This window comes from Rhamphochromis longiceps, linkage group LG4, assembly GCF_057381845.1.
Source record: "Rhamphochromis longiceps isolate RC_006_pf linkage group LG4, R_longiceps_female_GT1.1, whole genome shotgun sequence".
In the NCBI taxonomy this organism is placed as follows: Eukaryota; Metazoa; Chordata; class Actinopteri; order Cichliformes; family Cichlidae; genus Rhamphochromis; species Rhamphochromis longiceps.
Window position 1 is genome coordinate 32,568,360 of NC_140560.1, and position 21,212 is coordinate 32,589,571.

At 41.2% G+C, this 21,212-nt stretch overlaps 1 protein-coding gene across 1 annotated transcript; it reads left to right on the top strand.

The window, feature by feature from the left end:
* The first annotated feature begins 1,848 nt into the window (after positions 1-1,848).
* Positions 1,849-19,371, top strand: LOC146672076 (neurexophilin-1). The gene is made up of 2 exons (XM_085404574.1): positions 1,849-2,400; positions 15,006-19,371. Exons 1-2 carry the CDS (start codon positions 2,344-2,346, stop codon positions 15,777-15,779), a joined length of 831 nt encoding a protein of 276 aa, XP_085260700.1. The 5' UTR covers positions 1,849-2,343; the 3' UTR covers positions 15,780-19,371.
* The last annotated feature ends 1,841 nt before the right edge of the window (positions 19,372-21,212 follow it).

A 21,212-nucleotide genomic window follows, 5' to 3' on the forward strand; every position in this document is an offset into this window, starting at 1 on the left:
TGTGAAATAGGATTACGTGTCAAGCAATGCAATGATTGAGCACAATTGTTGGAGTTTGCCAGGAGAGAGGAATAAAAAGGAAAATACACAAACACAAATTCCTATTTGTCATGCTGATGTGAGTCATGTGTGAAACAACATTAAGATAAGTCGATCCTGGATGTCAAATGATGGGTATCTTAGCATCCACAATGCTTCTTCTTTTTTTTCATATGAGTAAAAAATAGCAGCAGCTCTCCCCAGAGAGTATACAGGCTGAGTTATGGCTCCATAATTATGTGCAGGAGTGAAAGTGTGCGTATAAATGAACGTGCTGCGTTTTAAAAAGGAGTTTTATTATGGTTGCTGTTTCTTCAGATTGTGGGCTGGGGAGCAGATCTCCCTTTATAGGTTATGTTTCCTCTCCCAAAGACCCCGCTCGTACCTAGGGTAACTGAAGAGGCTTGCTTGAATTATACAGAGGCACGTTTAGTGTTTGAAATAATCCAATAAAAAAGGGAGACAGATCAAGAAACCTCCTCAGTTGATGAGCTCATTCCCACCTTCCATCAGCATTTCCTGCATCATAATGAGCAGCAAATCTGTATGTGTGCACACAGGTAGATGGCTGGACTAGAGCGGCTGTCTTAAAGAATTTATTTTTGCCCTAACTCTTTGAAGTTTCAGTTACACTAGATTGACAGGGCTTCCTCTCCTCCAGTGACCCCCCAGGTGTTACCTAGCTCCTTTAGGGGTCAGGTCCCACAGAATGCATCCAGTTGAGCCAATTAACCCCATGAAATGAGATCAATAAACCCACGACACCATATGCATTATTAGCAGGTAGTAAAATAACATTAACAAAGGGTTTAAATGGCTAAATCTGAGATAAAACAACACCGATATAAAAAGTTCTGACCTAGTGACAAAAAGATATAGAGCAGGTCTTCCTCTGGTGCTGCAGTGTGTGTAAAGATACAGGGAGGACAGCTCACGTAAAGCTCATCTATAAGTGCAATTAAGCAGAAATCGAGCCGCTGGGAGCCAGGGGACCTGTGTAGTGATATCACGCATTTCAGTCCATTAACCTGCTTCTAATGAACTGAGTGTTATTGGGGAAAACTCTTTATTAATCACACCGGACTGAGGTGACGGTCACTGGTTCATCGTGTACGTCAATACCCTTCAGCAGGGCTCCAGTTCGGTGTCCTTTGGGGAGGACAAACAATCTGACGATACCGTGTATGATGTGACAACGTGTGTGAGGATCAAATGCATTCTAGGAGATCCACAGCTCAGCATTAACCTCCTCAGTTACCATATGACAAGAGTTGTTTTTGTTGTGACAAGTGCAGTGTGAAAAAAGATCCAGTCTTTCCCAATCAATGATTTTCACCCACCCACAGTGATGATTATATTTAATGACAGGGTTGCTGGTGAGAAATACCCACAGAGTTGTCAGTGGATTAGTAATGCTGTAGGCTAAAAAACTCATGTCAGAAATACTCACAAGGGAATGGAAAACACTCAAGCCCTCACACAAGTGGGACAGATGCTTATTGTTGTGTAACTACTGGATATTTAGGTTTATTGTAACTTATTTAATTATATGTTGGATCAACTGAGTAAAGAGAAGGTAACTGAAAGAGGGAGATGCTAGAGAGGTGGGAAGAAAGTGAGATAAGGGAGGGGGTAAGAGAGGGAAACAGAGATTGGAGACTGGAGAAAGAGGGGGACAGGCACAAACACATGGGTAGGGGAAGGGAGTGAGGTAGAGGCAGAGTGTGTGTGTGTGAGAGAGAGAGAGAGAGAGAGAGAGAGAGAGAGAGAGAGAGAGAGAGAGAGAGAGAGAGAGAGAGAACTGTTAAAACGTCTGTTTGCTCTTGCCAGTCTCAGCATCGCTCAGTTTCTGCAGGAGGCTGCAGCTCCATCCCTCCAGGATCTCCACTGGCACCAGTGACCAGATATGATCTACCCACCACCCTGTGTACCCGTTTAACTCTGAGCCGGAATCGCTTCATTTTTGCATGGATGATAACAGCCTTCCGCATGTTCATGGATTTCTCACACCATATGTAATCTGACTCAAACACTGGATTGGTGAGAAAAAAAGAAAAGACAGTAGAGTATCACTCCAAGTGGTTTCCTACGTTTTTTAGGTCTGTGGAAACAGCACTTTAGGCATGGGCATGGGACCGTGCGCCAGCCGAATGGGACCGGGTGCAGTAGGAAGAGCATCTTCCTGAAGGAGGAAAAGCCCGTCTTCGGGAGTTTGTTCTTCTTACCATTAACAATTTATATTCTTTTTTTTTCTTTTTCTTTTTTTCCTGCCGGGGCAGGGGACTGTGGGTTTTACGCGCCGGAATGATGCGTCCCAACCGAGGCTTCATCCTGCTCCTCCTCAACGGAACCGCTTGTTTGGTAAGAAAAGAGTGGGAGTGTGCAAAAAGATAAAAGAAAAAAGTCACGCCGGGGTCTTTATGCGTCTTTCTCCGAATTACCTCAAAATACCTTCTGCGTCAGAATATACCGTAGAGTAGGCTACAAACTTCCAAACTCCGTGATATACGCTAATTAAAGGGGAAATGTTTGCGCAGACGTGCGTGGATAGCAACTGACAGCTTAGATTAATTTGATGGAAATGATAAATTACGAGACGTGCAGGTCATTTGTGCTTCTTACAAAGATGCAGAGATAATCCTCGACTGCTGCACGACAGCACTGTGTTGACCGCAAACCAAATTCTGCTGATGTCTGGTTTGTTTTTGTTTTTTGTATCACTAGTAATTGTTAAGACAATAACATTCACTCTGACCCCGCTCGTCTCGGGTACGCCGGGCGCAGTGTCACTATTCTCGGGGGACACTCGTGCTGGCAGCGTGCGGAGCGCACCGTGCCATCGGTGTTTGTCACATATCTGTTTTACTCTGTGCGTCTTTGGAGCCGCTTCAGTCCTCAGCTCTGTAACACTGTCAACAAACACTACATGGCCATTAAAAAGTTACAGTGTTACAAATTTATGATTTACTCTATCAATTGAACTCCAAAATATCAAACGCAAAACTGTGAATCAACTGAGGAAAAGTTTATTTAACCTTCCGTGAAAACCAGGCGTTAAAAAAATGCATTATACACAAGATATAAGCCACATTTCAGCACTCTTTAAATTATGGCTTTGATTTGATATAAGCTGTAGCACCTTTACACTACAGGTCCATGCCCCAGGGTTCTTGTGTGTGAAATGGTACAGCAGAATCAGCAAGACAAAAAGCTTGAATACTTTTTCATGTGAAAGATCCACAGAAAGATAAAAGCACTGGTTTGTTTTTGTAGTCTTTGCTGTGAGAGCTCTTACCTTATTGAACGATGTGATTAAAGACTGAATTTATACAGTAGGTGAGGAGAAATTTATGAGATCTAATTCAGCAAATTAATGCTAAATTGATTCATACACAACACTCCTGCCAATGGATATGTAAACACTGAAGTTTCTGTAGCTTAAATAATACTTCCAGCATTGCATAACCTTACAATTTAATTTGGATCACCCACTCCTCTTTCATGTGCGCTTCTAGATTTATTAAAAAGCAGCCTTTAATGAGAAGTCAGCTCTTAAATCGCATGAGAAAACTTGAAAACATCCTTCTGTTCGGAAACCCCTAGGCTAAGGGGAGCTCAGTCATCTCAGGGCCCAGGGAATGAGCCAGATCCAAAAAAAAACATAAAAACATGAGTGACTGAAATACTGAAGTGAGGTTGAGTGGCTGTTCAACCCGTCTGTGACGGCATTCCTTCAAGGATGACCTTGTGGTTTTCATATTAAGGTATTATTCAGATACTCAGAATAAAGTGATAGCTCTTTTGAGGATCTGAGGTCTAACAGACATTGGTTTTAAGTGACTTAACAGACTCAGTGATATTCTTGGCTGAGACGGAGCTCTTTCAACGGATTCTTCTGTTCTCTGTGAAATATGAGACCACACGCTGTCTTAAAATATGGGGGACGAGTGCCTTTTCAGCTGTTGTATAACTAGATACAAGAGTGGGGATAATAGGCTTAACACTCACTTGTTGTTTTGGTTCTGGAAGCGTTTTGTGAGCTGCAGGGCCGCAGCCTATTGTAACCCAGAAGGTCTGTGGCTAAATGATAATGACATTAATTAGAGCATTTTTTTCTCCCTCTCGCCAGACCATGTATCTATGAAAAACGTACACGGCCTCCCTCAGCAGGGAATCTTGGGTAATTCATTAGCCCTGTGACATTGATAAATTATGGAGCAATTAATAAATTAAGTAACTTTTTATTAAGTAATGGAGCAGTGATTAATAATTAAATGAGCCTGCTATGCATTAAAAATTTGATTTGGATGATTTCTGTTGTAATAGCGCTGCAATTTTCAGAGAGGGTTCAGTCTCAAGGGATCTTTTGCAAATGGCTACTAATACAGACGACTATTAACACAAGGTGCCACTCTGGTTGTTGTTTATGTGATGAATGATGTGTTTCAAATGTTAATTATTCCCTGAATTTGAATGAAGGGTTATGAATAATAAAAGCCATCTCAGTTGTATAATTGACTGCTTGAGAAATTATGTTTATTTTTGGCAGCAGTTGGAGTTATTTTTCATCAGTGAAGCTCAGCAATCTGACTGCATTTGTTTCACTAAACTAAATCGCTAGAGTGAATTTTCTCAAGATAGTCTATTGAATACTTAGGATGAAAGTGAGTCAGCTCTAATGTGAAAATGTTTAGTTTTGGAAGGGCAAATAGACAGGTAAGAATGTAAGAATGAAAGAAAAGAGATGGAATGAACCAAGATATTGGTGCTAAAAAAGGAGTCAGCTAAACATCTGCCTCAGAGGTTTATACCCCTAATTGACAGTCATCACAGATTCTGTGTGATTTTCACAGAATTACACATGTTAATCCACTTGTAATTACAAACGCAGCCGTGTGGATGAACCAGGGTTGATGGGATGAAATCTCAGACCAGCCAGTGAAACCTGGGAGGAGTGAGGTCAACGAGATGTGCAGCTCTCTCTTTCAACAATCTTAAGAACTATCAATAAAGGCATGAAGTGTCCTCGAAAAGGGCATTGAACTCTGATACTCCGGTGAGCTGCAGAATTTCTTCTCTGCAATTGTTTGAAGAACCTTGTGCTTTTAAATGCATTACTCGCATTCAACATGGCACATTTGTGTTATTTTAGACTTGAAAATGCAAACCTAACTATAATTTTACTGACAAGGAGAATTTCGTCTCTACAGTTCAGTAAATGGAGATATTCAAAATGAGCTTTTTGTTAAGTAATTTTGTGCTGTAACCTTCATGTATTAAAAATCTCTGGGGGAACGTAGGCTTGACTATTTGTGAATCACAGATGCTCTTTCTCACCAGATTTTTCTGGAAAGGGTAGCCCCAGGTAGCCTTTCTGTGGCCGTGAGAGACAGAACCGCTTTATGCTCACACTGATTGCTTTCTGCACAGATGAAGACACTGGCCATCATGCTTGATAACTGAATTTCACTTCTGTAGCTGAGCATCGAATGTCACTTTTTACAAATTGAATTTCTGTGGAGACATTCACACATATTTCAAGGTCTACATGCCACACCGTTCCCTCTGCGTGTAAGTAATTTAAAAAAAAAGAAAAGAAAAGAAAAGAAAATGTGACACTTTGAAGAATTCACACTGGGAAATTGGGAAGTAGTGCTGTTCTGTTTTCTCTTTCTTAACTTTTACTCACACCCTCCATTTGACTTTGCCATCAGCAAGGAAACACTCACTCAAGACGGCGCATCAATTAATAACAAATTGTGCTGTTACATTTAAAGCTGGAGAGCCAAAATCACTTCTGTGACAAAGACAAGATTTTACATCACAGAAGCATAACAGCACAAAAACTGAGACAACAAAAGACATTAAATCCAGGCAGCATTTGCTGTGTCTGAAACAGCAGAAGACAGCATGGTGCGACAAACGCACTCTGTGCAAACCTGAAGATTTGTGCGTGTAGTTAAAGAGCAGAGGCTGCCTGACGCTAATTCTAACCACATCAGACTCCTCTCTCCATTCTGGCCTGTCACAAACTCTTAGATTCATGTTTCTTAGATACCTGTCCTCCTAGCAGGGTCACTGACCTTGTCCACCCAGATACATACCACCTCATCTTGCGAAACAAATAGAAGAAAACTCAGTCCGATGCTGCATACATTGCATGTAGTCACAAACGTGCACAGCCGCACCAGACCGAGCTCAGTTTTTTTTCAGCCTTCCCGCTCTCGTCCTCTTTGCCATCGGTGTTGCAATCGGCACGTCAGAGCTTATAAACGTTCACTCTGCGCCTCACATCCCACGCAGATGCTGGAAACACAAAAACTCATTCATAATTGTCAAATTTCTATCATAAGGGAAGGTCGGCTCTGTATCCATGCAAGCCGAGCAGTCTACTGTGCTGAGTGTATGTGCCGTATAGTTATGAATGTCATAACTGGGTGACGTGAAGAGGAAAATGATCATCTCATTGTATCTTTATCATCAGCAGGAGAAAATGCGCATCATGTTTTATCCATCAACGTAGAGGAAAATGACAATTCAGGTCATACCCTTCAAGCAAGCAGTAATTAAATAACCAGAAAAGTTTACTCAAATATCTAAACTTCAGTATCAATAGGAGTCTTTTTTATTCAGGAAACTAAAAATCTAATGGACTTGTAGATAATAGTGTTTTTAGGCTTAACCACTTCCACATAATTCTTAATTCTGGGGTAATGATAGGAAGATAAGTTAAACAATATCCCCTTGTTACTGATGAAAACAACATTTCGAGTTTATTGTTATTACAGCATCAATCAGCTTCAGCGTTTATTTACATGAGCTTCTGGATCTAGCACTATTTGTATTTTTTCCAGATCAGTTTGTAAAAAATATGCAGAGTACTTTATCATTGCTAAGATTAGTGTCTTTTTATTAATAATGCATTTAGAAAAGTAATTGGTTTTCTCAGATAATTTAGGCATCCTTGAATATGGCTTAAATTTGATGTCTTTGCTTTTTGATTCTTATTCTCTTCTCGTCACTTTACCTGTGTGGCTCTGGCACTATTTTCCTCTTTGTTTCATTCGAACAAATTAAACAGCTAGGAGCAGTCGCAGAACATATAAACAACATATGACGCAGCAGCGGATGAGCAGTGCTGGACAATCTTTGTAGCCTATTGCCTGCAGGGTAAAACGGCTTGAGTTATGAACATGCACAGCATGTAGGACCCCAGAGGTGCACCTCCTCCACCACCCCCGACCACCCAGTGAGCCCCTCCCACAGGCTCCAGGCAGCCCCATAGCAGAGACCCAGACAGACAGAGAGAAAGCACACACCCTGAAACACTGACAGCCCTTCATATTGAAGCGCCAAGCTGTCCTCAGACAGAATACGTTGTCTCCTCAAAACCAGCACAATTTACTGTGGCATTGCTTTCTAGGAGACTGCAGGGAAGACAGAGCAGACCCTGAAAGAATATCTGTAGGTTTGTCTACTGGTTCAGATAGTGAAGTGTGGATTACAGTGCACAGCTTAAAGAAAAATGACTCGTTGCCTCGGGTATAATGAGTGGGTGTAACTCCCCGGGGAGCCAGATAAAGATGCGCATGACTTTAGCAATAAGGAATAACTAAGGATGGGAAAATCCATAACCGACATTTTAATTTCACATAGCTTCTGCCTGAGCTAACAATAGTCAAAGTTGTTTGAATGTTTTCTGAAAATACAAACCGTTATAGGAAGTATCAATATAAAGTAAAGCTTTCATTGTTTTAAAATCTGTAGGCATCTCAGCAATAGTGGAAAAGGCAATATGGGACCAGGGGATTTGGGTCTATTTGAAAGGGGAACACTAGGCTGTCAGTGTAGTTTAACACTGAAGAAAACCAAAGCTTTCATGCTGACCTCATCATGGTGTTGCTTGAGCTGCCAGACCAGACTGAAACCAGTGTGCAGAAGCCCATTAATATTCTCATTTCTCTCAAAATCTGTAAACAGTCTGTTCTGCATGACTGACCATCTAGTATGCAGTTTACCAGCGTGCCGACCAGTGACGGTACAGTGATTTTCGGGGTCAGAGTGGTGCACATCTCCAGACAAGGCCTGCTGAGAGTCTATACATGGGGTTTCCAATTATAGGAAATGCACAGCCACGGGAATGCAGGAATAAATGGATAATGGGAATGTTTATGCAAAGCACATTGATTTCTGATTTTTTATTACATTGCTACATGAAACACCAATTTGAGGAGTTACACAGATCACACAAGCCATCTCAAAAGTGACACCTAAATGTCTATTAACTGCTTAAGCTAAGGTAACTTAATTAATCTATCCATTTTTTTCAATAAAAGAAACCAAAATTGATTTTTAGAGAGTTTTATCATGGTCAAATTATTTATAGTTTACATTTACCATTTTATAGTTGCAGGACACTACATTAATGTTAACAACTGTCATTTGAGCAAGATATTATGTAAGAATGGTTTTTAAAAAAATGATGGTTAAATGTTCAAATATGCAAATCATATTGAAGTAATGCACATACTTTCCCAAAACAGACATTTAAACATTGAACAAAGCCAGGTTCCCAATTCTTCTTGGCACATTAGAGTCAAAGGGTTTCATAGAGGTGCCTTTGGCAATTTCCTTTCATCACTTCATAAATGTAAAAATGCTCTCAGTTATCACCATGGTTGTAGGAGTAAAATATACCATGAAGCAGGCTCTTAATGATAAAAAAAAATGAACAAAACAAGAAAATTATCCTCATAGATAGATAGAATAAAGCTCTATCTACAGGGCTACTTTACCTATAGCATCTCTCCTTTAGAAACTGAATCGTGTTTCTGTTCCTCTGGTGACATTTCCAGATTGTGTCCAGTCCAGCTGAGATGGACTGCAGAGTGTCAAATGTCTTACAAGCAAGCACTTGCGATCACGTTTCCCCTTCCTGCTTACATTTGGTTTAATCAGTTTAAACACTGAAAAGTCTAAATTCAGCTAGAAGACTGCTGAGACGGCTGGAACTTCAGACATCTAAGTGCCTGACCTGTTTGTCATATGTAAATGAGGTTTACATACTCACTTTAGCAGCTTTATGTGTATGCCACTCGTAATGCCAGACAGAACCTCAAAGCAGTCGGCTAGGCATGCGCATTTACCATGCTAATGTGAACACATCTAGCCCACGTATAAATTAAATGACAGTGACCCAACATATTCTCAGTTCAACCACAGCTGTCCGCTAATGAGAGAATCCCAAGATTCAGTACCTTTTTAGAGCTACTATAAGTGTAAAAGGAGCCCATTCACACAGTTACACACTTTCTCAGCTGGGAGTTGCACAGCTAAACCATTGTCTGATTTGGCCACTCAGCACCTCTCCACTGAAGCAATTTAACAGCCTCCCTCGGGAGCATATTAATGGTGGTTGTGCAGGAATGACAAAATTATTTTCATTTATATGGGTTCAAAAATTAACAGAAACTCTGTCGCACTGTATCAGACAACAGCCCTTAATAAAAAAGGGCATTTAACTGAGGGTTTTATGCCTCCATGAGACAATCCTGCAGTCCTCCCAGCCTTTACCAGACAGGTATGACTACTGTAGCAGTGGCTTTAATCAGCTGAGTCTCCCAGCCCTTGCTTTGGTCCCCACTCTGTGGGGAATAACTGGGGAGAAACCATCCCCTGCTGCCACTTTCCATCCTCCCTCGCACTGCCAACTTGTCGATATCTTATAATGTAAAAATTTGATAGCCAATTCAGAGTCTAGCTTCAGTCTGAGCATACAAAATGAGCCCAAGTCCTCTGGGACCGCACAAGTGAACATGTCCAAAATGGGCTGGAAAAAAGAAGGGTGGAGGATGCAGAAAGACAGAGTATGTTAGAAAAAAATAGTTTCGAATAAAAACTATTCAGTGTATTGAGTTTGTTCACGTACCTCAGATCTTAGTTCCAGTGACCCCAGAGAAGCTGGAGTAAATTATTCATTAAGAGTCAAATGGCTTGTTTCTTGTGAAATTACCTTTCTCTCGCTCACCTCTTCTTGGATCTACACTAGCTAGAAGAATAATTAGTTATAAGGGCACAGCCATTTTCAGACTTTAATCATGTAACAGAGAAATCTCCTGCAGTGAGCATATTACATCTGGAGATGGGGAAAGGAGGCGCGGGTGGGGCGTGGGTAAGGTGGTAGTGTGGATGAAGCATTGACTAACACTTAAGAAATCTGAGCTGCCTCGGTCTTTAATTAAAAATTGATGTCATATTAGAGATGAATATTTCAACTCAACAGCCAGAGGAAAGTGGAGTGCTTATTGAACTTGTCAGCTCTGCAGGACAAGCACATGCTTAAGCCCCATCGGGTGGCCCCCACTGAAGGATTCAATCAATAAGTTTACTCTTTTCCAGCTCATGCATTCATATAACACGCAAAGATACATATGTAAGCTGTATGTCAAAAAACTGACACACTACATTCAGCTCAGGTGTCCCAACAAAAGCTTCACATAAACCCTATGATAAACACTACCATGGCAATGCCATTTTAGCTAATAAGGCAATCCATTGCAATATTATCGTTCATTTTGACTGTTTGTTTCCCACTGATTGCATTTTTATTACATTTTGGTCCCTCCATTATAAAACATCTAATTCTTGAGCTGCAGAATGCGCCACTGTGTTCATGAGATCTGATGCTCAGCAGCAAGTGTACAGTCAATGGGATTTGAAGTGGTTTTAATGGGAACAAGTACATGCTGTGACCGAAAACAAAGCCTGAAGATCAGTGAGAGAAAAACGCACTGAAAACGCAACAAATTCTCATCTCAAAACGTAACATACGACGCCATATGACAAATTGTCGGTATGTTACGCAGTCGGAAACATGAGGAATGAAGCTACACATGTACATTCATTTTAGTTTCTCATCATTAATCGCTTTGGAAAACACTATCTAATATGATTAGGGATAAGATTATGATTAGGATTAAGGTTAGGCCTGGAATACACGGCTGGAACTTGTGTTACCGCCGGGAGTGTCATTCTATTGGATTCCATTCGCAATACGGTGCGTATCATGTCGACATGGAAGATTACCTTTCACGTTCCTATGGGATGTCTCGGGACGTGACAAATCGTCGGTATGTTACATGGGAATGAGAACGGTCTCGAAAACCAAGACAGTCTGCTGAAAGACAATAAGACGGGCGTAGTTAATGTAGTTTTGTTGCTACAACTCCTTTTTACAACAGTAGTTGATTTAATTATTTGATTATTTGTTTTGAAAAAAATATCAGCAAAGCTACAAAACAGAAGAAAATGCCAAATCCTCATTGAGAAGGAAAAAAATCTGAAGTTGATTACCTAATCTGTTTGCAATAGAGATGTGAAATCCACGTATCTCTTCATCTGTGAAGTATATTTTGCAGGATATCTCCAACAGTCACAAGTTACGTCAGACTACTGTGTAGACTACTTCTTAGAAACAGTGGTCTATCACCAGTCCCTTACTTCTGTGAGTTATGGTGGAGATTTTACTTAAGTCACCCCATGATCTCTGCGCTATATTATGGCAACAGAGTGTTTCTGTCACCAGGGGAAAGGGGTTAAAATGGTGTACCTGTCACAGTAACAGGCTGATTATTGCCTGTGGAGCAGCCAGGCTTCTGAGGATCGCTCCCCTACCATACGTCCTGCTGCTAGAGAGGCTTGGGGCCTGTGCTCACTGAGGCTGAATGACTCACAATTACCACAGCGACAGAGCCCGCAGCCACCTCCCATCCTCTCCAGCCGTTTCACTGACTCACTTAGTGGACATGACAAATGACAAAATCACCCCGAACCTCCACCCCCTCACTAAGACCCGACTGCCCATCGCCCACACTTTGCATACAGTATTAAAGCTGGGATACATCTTGCCAAGTTTCATGAAACAAAACAAACTTACTCTGAGAGAAACTTCTGATTTTTCAAAGCAACATTACACTATGTTACAATATATGGCTGGTTTATGTTGTATATTTTAGGATGACCTAGTGAACAATAAGACTTTGGTATAGTAGCTACAGCCCTGGAACAAGTGCACATTTTCTAACTCTTTAAAACACTTCTTAAAATTTTATGAAACTGATCATTAAAAAAGGCAAGGTTCTCACAGTACATCATCATCTGTTAGATTAGATTATAAATCTGAAAGCAAGTGGCTTATTTAAATACCCAAAGCAGATGGCATTTAGTGCTGGATTGTTAACAAAACAATGTTTTTGTTTCCCAAATATAAAAACATTCCCCTAAATTGAAGGAAAACGAAACTAATTTCAGTTATTCTACAATATCTTAAATCACAAGCTTCCTGTACTTTCATAGTTAAATGCAAAGGGGATAAGAATTGTAGCACTGCAATGTCATGTGCTACCATATAATGTGTGACTTCATTTACCTTTAAGATACATCATTCAACAGTGAAACCACAAACAGTAGTATCCATTTACCGCCAAAAACACAACTCCAGTTAAAGGCATTGTGTTTGGACTGGTGCTCAGAGTGTGTTCTGTTACTCTAGTAATCATTGTCGCTCTAACTCAGGTTTTCTTCAGGGCCAAATTAAGCTTATTCTTCCATTTGCCTTTGACAATGATGCTGTACACTGGATCTGACACTTCCAGCAGTGCCAGACATTTAAATCTTCTGTTTAACAATAGCACAGCGTTTACTTCATCTCTACTCCTGCAGCCCAGCCTCTCTGACTCCCTAATGAAGACTGTGCAAAAGAGGGAAGGAGGACGGATACTTTGCTTAATGTGTAAGCTACAACAAAGCATGTTGCAATATGTTTCTGCTCAGATACGAGCACTGGCACCATCTGAGAATTGCTGGCAAAGTGATGAGGATCTTAAAACAAATGGGCAGTTTCATAGAAACTGTAGGACACCGCAGGGGCTCTTGAGTGCTATCTGGGGAGGCAGGCAGATTGCTACCCTCTGTGCCCAGCAGCCATGGGCTCACTGAAGAAGAGAAATCAAACACAAACTAGTCCTTCAATAGGAGCCATGGGTAATGGTATGTCATCAAAGTCATCCTGTCTAGCCTCAACTTTCTGGTCTAAAAAGAAAAAATGAGAGAAAAAGAAAAAAAACATAGATATGTTTGAAAAGATTTAAATCAATAAGTCTAAGCGCTTTTGAATTTTGGTTCATTATTAATGAGTTTGGGATTCTCAAAGAAGCTATCTGTTTCAAGAGGAAGGAGTCTTTGTCAGGACTGTTATCGGCCCCCGTGGGGAGACTGAAGGATCTAAGCGGCAGTGTAGCGTAGCAGCAGACAGGTAACTAGAGCAGAGGGCATCTGGCCTGTAACAGCCCCATGGGAATAAAACCAGATTAAGGGAAAAATGGTGTCCTCTCATCTGAGTCCACACACCAGACCACAACCACATCAGTGGGAATCCTTTCAAGACAGTTGAAATGCGATACACGTTGTTATGAAAGGAAATACATGTTTTTAGAGCGACAGAAGAATCAATATCACTGACTAACTGCAGAGCAAGTGAACAAATCTGAGTGAGCTTGAAAAACCTGCATAAAATGGAATAAAAATGAGTCAGACTTAATAATCCTGACTAAGCCTGTATAAGGAAGCCCTGGCAGTCAAGACAGTAGATGGATCAGAGCACAGACAGAGATCCATGCATTATGCATCATTGTAAAATCTCTCTGGGTAGAACGCACTCACACACACGCATGCACACACATACACAAACTTACCCCAGCGCTCGCATTTGCATCACTTATTGTTTGCATTTACCACAACTCAAAATTCACAGACGATGTGAGTGTGTGTTCCTTACTGTCAGATCCAAAGGACACAACAATTCTGGATACCTCCATGGCACATTAGACAGAAGCTACCTGTTAATAGATCATTACCATTGAATAATTACCCATTACTTTGCAAGCACATTCACACACTCATCACAAAGCTACTGCTGAGCACAGCAGCACTATGTTATCTCCCTCCTTCCTCTTCCCCTCCCTTCAGTTGATGTTAACATCTGACAGCTTTGTGTGTCTGCCGATACAGATTTTTTCTTTAATTAAAACACTGGAAGTCTTAATTGGACATTACACTTTATTCTCAGGCCCTCCCGTTTGCCCACCTCCCCACCCTCAAACACTTTGATCCTCCAACCAAATGTTTCGAGGCCATAACAGCTTCCCCATGCACTCATACCAGAGTGCTTAAAAAGCAAAAAGCTCACTTTAAAAAAAGAAACATAGCTTAGTCTCTACTTTCCACTGACATTTTTCCTTTAGGATTTTAATACAAGGCAGAAAAAAATCTTTCCAGGTGGATTATCTTGCAATTCAGTTCTGGCGAAAATGAATTAATTAATTCTCAACTTGGAAAAAATACTTTATAACAGTTAGTATGAAGGCAAATACTTGTGCAAAAACTCCACTGATTGTTGTAAGAAACAACTTCAGGACACATTTCCTGATTGCAGCTCTTCATTGTTTCAAATCCTTTGCAGAAAAATATCCACTTTCACATATATTGATTAAACTGTACAAGAACACAGGAGTCACAAATGCCACGTGAATTCATTTATGATGTGGATTTTGTGTTTGAATCTGTTCTTTGATCCCTCTGGCCTCCCAAGTAGCTGATGGAGCCTAGTGAACTTAGGGAATTACACTGCCTCTGTGAGAACGTGACATAAGGGAGTATTTCTTTCTCAGCGAAGGTAAACAAAAGATTTTAATAATAGCACTACGTGTAAAGTTATATAAATATATATAAATAAAACATTGATAGAATGTCAGTTAAAATCTCCCGAGGTATGAACAGTAAATTAAGTATTGATCAAACTGTTAATTTGGTTTCTGTCTACATTTTTTTCTACCTTGCTAATAATTGCTTCTACCTTTTTTTTTTCTCTGTTTACCTTCTCTGATCCCCTCCTCCACAATACTCTCCAGGTGGCACTGAGTCAAGAAGATGACTCCTCAAACTCCAAGAGCTCCTCAGATGACTCCTCCCAGACAGTGGGCCTCCTGGGCGGGCAGGCTTCGCTCTCACCCCTGAGCCGCTGGATGCTACACAGTAAAAGCAGAGCTGCTAACGCCACCTCTCTGGAGCTGCCCTACCACTCTCCAGTCCCTTTCTCAAAGCAGGAGTTTTCAAAACAGGAGTTCTGGGAGATGTTGGGCAGTGATCTGCTCAAACCCGACGCCTCGAACCCCAGGGTCAAACGCCGACCAATTGTTAAAACCGGCAAGTTCAAGAAGATGTTTGGCTGGGGAGACTTCTATTCCAATATCAAGACAGTAAGGCTTAACCTGCTAATCACCGGCAAGATTGTGGATCACGGTAACGGCACATTCAGCGTCTACTTTCGACACAACTCCACAGGCCAGGGCAACATCTCAGTCAGCCTGGTACCACCTGTCAAGGCAGTAGAGTTTGACCTGGAGCGCCAGAGTGTGGTCTACCCCAAGGACTCCAAGATCTTCAACTGCCGCGTAGACTATGAGAAGGTGGATCGCCAAAAACGCACCTCGTTGTGCAACTATGACCCATCCAAGACCTGTTTCCAGGAGCAGATCCAGAGCCACGTGTCCTGGATTTGCTCCAAGCCTTTCAAGGTCATCTGTATCTATATTTCCTTCTACAGTACGGACTACCGCCTGGTGCAGAAGGTCTGCCCGGACTACAACTACCATAACGAGATGCCCTACCTGCCTTCGGGCTAGAGGACCTGTAGGCGGGGAGGAGAGGCAGGAGGAGAGAGGAAAAGGGGGATGAGTGGGAGTGACTGCAACTCGTGAGGAGGAAACCAAGGCTGTGAATGTCATAGCGGCAGCGAGACACTTTAAAAAAAACCTCTCTGTAGCCTGACTGTTGTAAGATGTATAAACATATATGCAAAACATAAAGTACAGTATGCAGATAATGAGGCATTCGGAATGCTTAACTGCAGTATTCATTAACTGGACTGGTAGGGAAAAATCAAATACCGCCAACTTGCACATTCTTACCTCAGACCAGTTTCTATATGCCAACTTCTCGCCAGCTATTTCTCTCTTCCATTAAGTCATTTGTTAATGTTGTCTTAATGTCCTTTTAAACACCCTTTACAAAATTCTTCTTTTTCAAAGTCACAACGCAGTATTGTATCTTTGATATGATCCACTGGAGAGCTGAAGCAAAATCCAACTTTATAAATATGGTTAAGTTCCACACTGACTGAAACATACCACAGGGAACATAAATCATTTTTTTCTCATAAAGAGAAGATGAATGTAAAGTGTAACCAACCATAGGACCATTCAGGTTACACTCTCAGTCTTTTTAAAGGGCATATATTTAATGTGAGGGAACGTCCACCCCCAGAACAATGTTTAAAGTCCCATCTGCATTCTCTGATGCAGCCACCCTACCGTATCACTGATGTGTAGTCTTTACCTGCAAAATCTAATCATAATATATCCTTCAGTTACATTACCCCAGTTCAATAAAAGAGAAATAGGAGGTGGAGAGAGGAAAAATAATAAAATTTACAAAAAAAAAAGAAAAAAAAAAGAAATTGCTCATTAAAGATTCAGGACTGGGGCTTAAGACAAGTTCAGTGTGAGGAAAATAACTAGATTCTGCATAGTGATAAAATTGGCCCTTCACTCTTAAGAGAGAAGGTAGGGGAGTGAAAGACGGGGAGATTCGGTGTGCTCTTTTAATTAAAGTGGAGAAGGAGACGTAGAGTATGCAGCGCCTTCTATTGTCCCCTCTGTATGAAAAAGATTACATTTTGTTGCCGTCAGGATTCCTGATTTCACGCCTTGATAACTTTGACTGTGTGAGGGAGATTGCTCTCTCACGACAAATACTGTGTTCACTAAAGTCAGCCCGTTATCTTGAATAAATGAAAATATTATCATAATAATTACATGTAATTTAATCTCCTTTAGAACTAATTATGGTTTCAATGAGAGGGCAAAATGTATTCCTGAAAATCAAGTCAGCGGGTAGGAGGATAAGAGGACGTTCAAAGGGATTGCTGTGTTTTTGTATGGCGGCAGCAGCCAAAGCTCAGCCCAGAATTAACTGCTCTCATTAAGATAAATGGCCACTGGCTGGCCCATCTCATGTTACTCTCACAAACAATATCAGTGGAGAGCAGCCACAATGGAGCTATGAATTAAATAGGGTGACATGTTGTGTGCTGAGAGGTTACCACTGTCCTGTTTATGAGGACACAATGCCTTCTTGGTTCATTAACGATGAACAGTCACAAGACAGGTGTGAAGAGTCATTAAACAGTGATATAAGATAACCAGTTTGATGCTAATGTACTGTGACATCAGTGATGTAGCCAGATCTGTGCACACACACGTGTGACTGCAACTGCACAGCAATCTCGCAAGTGGACCCAAGCAGCAGTAAAGTCACCATGAAGCCGTCCTCCTGTGGGGGGTAGCATAAGGCCAGACATAAATGCATCGCTCTGGCTGCGCTTTATGAGCTTGGAGAGCAAGAGTAGGAGGTTTAAAAAAAAAATTCGTCAGCTAAAGATAGTAACAACGAGCTGTACATCTGCACGTCAGAGCTGGATTTTTAGTTTAGAGTGGGGTGATTCTTCTCTATATGCAACACACAACCTGTGGCCCGGAGCAAATGTCAGCTGTGCACAAGCATGTCTGCAGGTGACAGATAGCTACACCACCCGCAGCCATTATAAATGGTGTTCATCTGTCTGAGTCAAACCTCTGTCTCCTTCTGCATGTTATTGTTTTATCTAAGCACATATTTCATAAATGCTTGGATGCCCTGCTTGTTGACAGCACACTTATCTGTCTGCTGTGCCTCTTATTCCATACGTTTCACAATCAACAATCACTGAAGGGATTTCCCTAAAGAGGCTCAATCAATCAGAGTTCCAACTATGTGAAAGCAAGCAGAGGCAGATTTTGATTCAGCCACATCACAGTTACAGTCTGAGCATCTTCTTCTTCTTTTTTTTGGAAAGCATTCACAGAATCCCAGTGGAACATTCAAAACAGGTTTGACAACAACTCAAACTATAGACCTGATACTTGTCTGAAAGTATACTTGTTGTCTTAAAGTCCTTTTCCTTGACTGGAGGAAGTTTCACCAGTTTAAAGTACATCCAGCAGCATGAAAGAACCACTGCCTTCTGCTCTGTTCATCCATTTCCTCACCCACCAGCTCTCTCTGCCCCTCTCCTCTCCAGACACCCGCATGTTACTCAGCCATGTGCCCCGCCGTCTTCATGCTGTTGTCTACTCCCCACGTGTGACCTGGCTGACTGGCTTCAGCCTCTGTACCCTCCCTTATCCTGAAGTTGAACCCTGCTGCGGGTAGTTCCTCACTACTGCCCTGCCTGCCCTCCAGCACACTGTGCTGAGCTGAGCTGGCTAATCTCTGCGAGCTTAGTGTCGAGCCAAGTGAACATCGGCAGCGAGAACTCCTGTCTCCCCTCTATCTGTTTCTCTCTATAGTTATATCCCATCAAACAAATGCGTGCGCACACACAGTCTTAAGATGTGCTGGTTTAAGTATTTTCTTCTCTGCTGTTCAAAGCAGAGTTCTTACATAAACCCCTGGAATGTGAGGACGTGAAATCTCTTCGAGAGCACGCCATTGTAGTGCCCATCACAGATACGGCCCAGTAACCTTGATATTCCTCTCCTCGTGTCCCGCAGGGCATCTGGAGAGAAGTTGGATACTCATATATGAAGGAATCAAACTGGTCAACATGAGCCCTCAACACTGTACCATTATAGAAAATATCAAGGACACATGTTGGGCTACCCACTAAGAAGAAGCTCCTCACTCTGCTCCTTACCGATCCTCTGACATCTACAGCAATACCCTCACAGAGACTCCACCCTCTCCGCCTCTCCGGGGCGAGATAAAGAAAGGCTGCTTGGCAAAGCTGAAGAGAAAGTCATGTCGCTATGGGACGGTGTTGTTGGTGGCAGCAGCCTTATTGTTGACCCACCTGGTGCCAACAGATGTGGATTTTTTGGCCTTAGAGACTGCAAGACAACACTGATCCACACGACAAACATTAGTAACAAATTCAGACTGTCAAAAAAATAAATATACATATAAATAAATGGATAAATAACTAAATAAATATATATATATATACATATATATATATATAAAGAATAAGAGTCCTCAGATCTGAATAAAGTTGTATTTAAATGTGGGTCATGAAGTGAAGGTTGTCTGTTTTACCTTTTTGTTGCTCATGGTTTTGTCATGTGGATGATATACTGTATGGATGAAATGATGGAATTTAATGTGGTTTTCAACATTTTAAAAATCAATAAAGTACACAGAAGTACTTGAGCCAATTCAGTTGTAGAGAAACAGGCTCCGGCATTAATATCTGGTTGTACTCTGTGTGTAGGAAGAGTGTGTCAACAATGCTGAAGTCTCTATTTTCTTGTATTTGCATACCCATACTGTGTGCCAAAGGCAAAGAAAAGATGTGACAAAGAATTTTGCCAAGTGCTCTTGCAGATTTATATGCAGAGAGAGAAAGAGGAAGAGGAAAAGAGAGTAAGGAGGAAAATGGGGTTGAGAGAGACCAAGGAAATATTTCAACTGGAGTGATGCATGAACATAACTTCATCCCCTAATTAGCCTCCTCTTTCGTTTTCCCCCTTCTCGTCTCTTTCGCTCTCAATTTCTTTGTTGTGCGTCTTCGCACTGCTCTTTCATTTTAAAATACAACTGACGTTACATTCATTCTACTTCTTAATTAAATCCCAGAGAACTGTTAATGAGGAGACAGGCTCAAATATTCGGCTCACAACATCCCTTTAAACACAATCGATTAAGGCATGGCTAGCGGCAAAGCCAGGCCCTCCACCCCATTCCCTCCTCACCTCTATGTTCCCATGAAAGAGCTGTGTGCCTCAGGATAACCTTGCCAGAAAGAATGAAAGGGAAGCAAATAAGTCAATGTGGATAGAAAAGAATAGCAACCTTATTTTAGAAGAAAGCAGCAATTGAGGTTAATTTTAAAACTTTGAGCAGAATACCGGGCCAAACAAGCACATGGACACATATGCGGCAGGATGTGCACGGACATATACGGGATGGAAAATTCAGGCAACAGTCACTGATAATACATATCAAAATTTTAGAACAAGTACAGATATTTTAGTTGTCTAAAGAGAAAAAAACATCAAGAGTATTGCTTCTCAAAGAGGAAAGGGCATTTGAGCATGAGTAATGAGAAACTGGACGATAGTCAATTGAGAAAATAACTAGTCGCGGCACAGGGAGGTGGGAGAAGGCGTGCAAAGCTTAAAATGATAAATAGACATCCAGAAAATAACCTTGAGTTATGAAAACGTGTGTCTGGGGGGAAAGAAAAAACCCAGACAAAATATGAAACAAGAGACCAGGAATGAAGACAACGGGGAACGGCACACTTTGTTTTGAATAACAAGACTATCAGGTCTGCAATTTTATCCTGTGGAGTAACAATTATGAGTCATTTTACTTCATGACCGGTTACATCACAAAGTGTAGTATAAGTGTAATAATATCCACTCTGCTAGTGGATATTGCAACTTACGACATCATCCCTTACTAACAGTGTTGACAGAGCCGAAGCTCAGGCAGGACGCGCTCATTTCTTCACACTTTGAAATTATCAACAGGGATTAGATTAGTACACACGCATGCTGATACACAAAACCAGAGTACTACTGATGGTTCTGATTTTATCAGTCGTCTGTTACTAATGTGTTCCTGGTTTCTCCTTGGCAACACTCACATCAGTCTGTAAATGGTAGAATGAGACTAATTTTCTCAGAATATCGCATTGGTTGAATTTTAATATTTTTTAAAATAATTTAAATGTCTTTATTTCCCCCAGGATCTCTTTTAATATCAAATGGACTTGATGGTTTTTTCACCCCAAGAAAAAACTAATCTGATGAAAAAAACATGCAAGGGTTGTAAATATGTTTCATTTTAAAAAAGACCATGTCTTAAATTCTGTATGAACACTCTCGCCCACCATTTGAGTGCCTGTAATCTTGTCTTACATCATGTTGGAGACCACAACTGCAGATCTTATAGAAACTGATTAGAGCTTTTGTTACCTGGATACCAGCTCCATCCAGATGCAATTTATCATCATG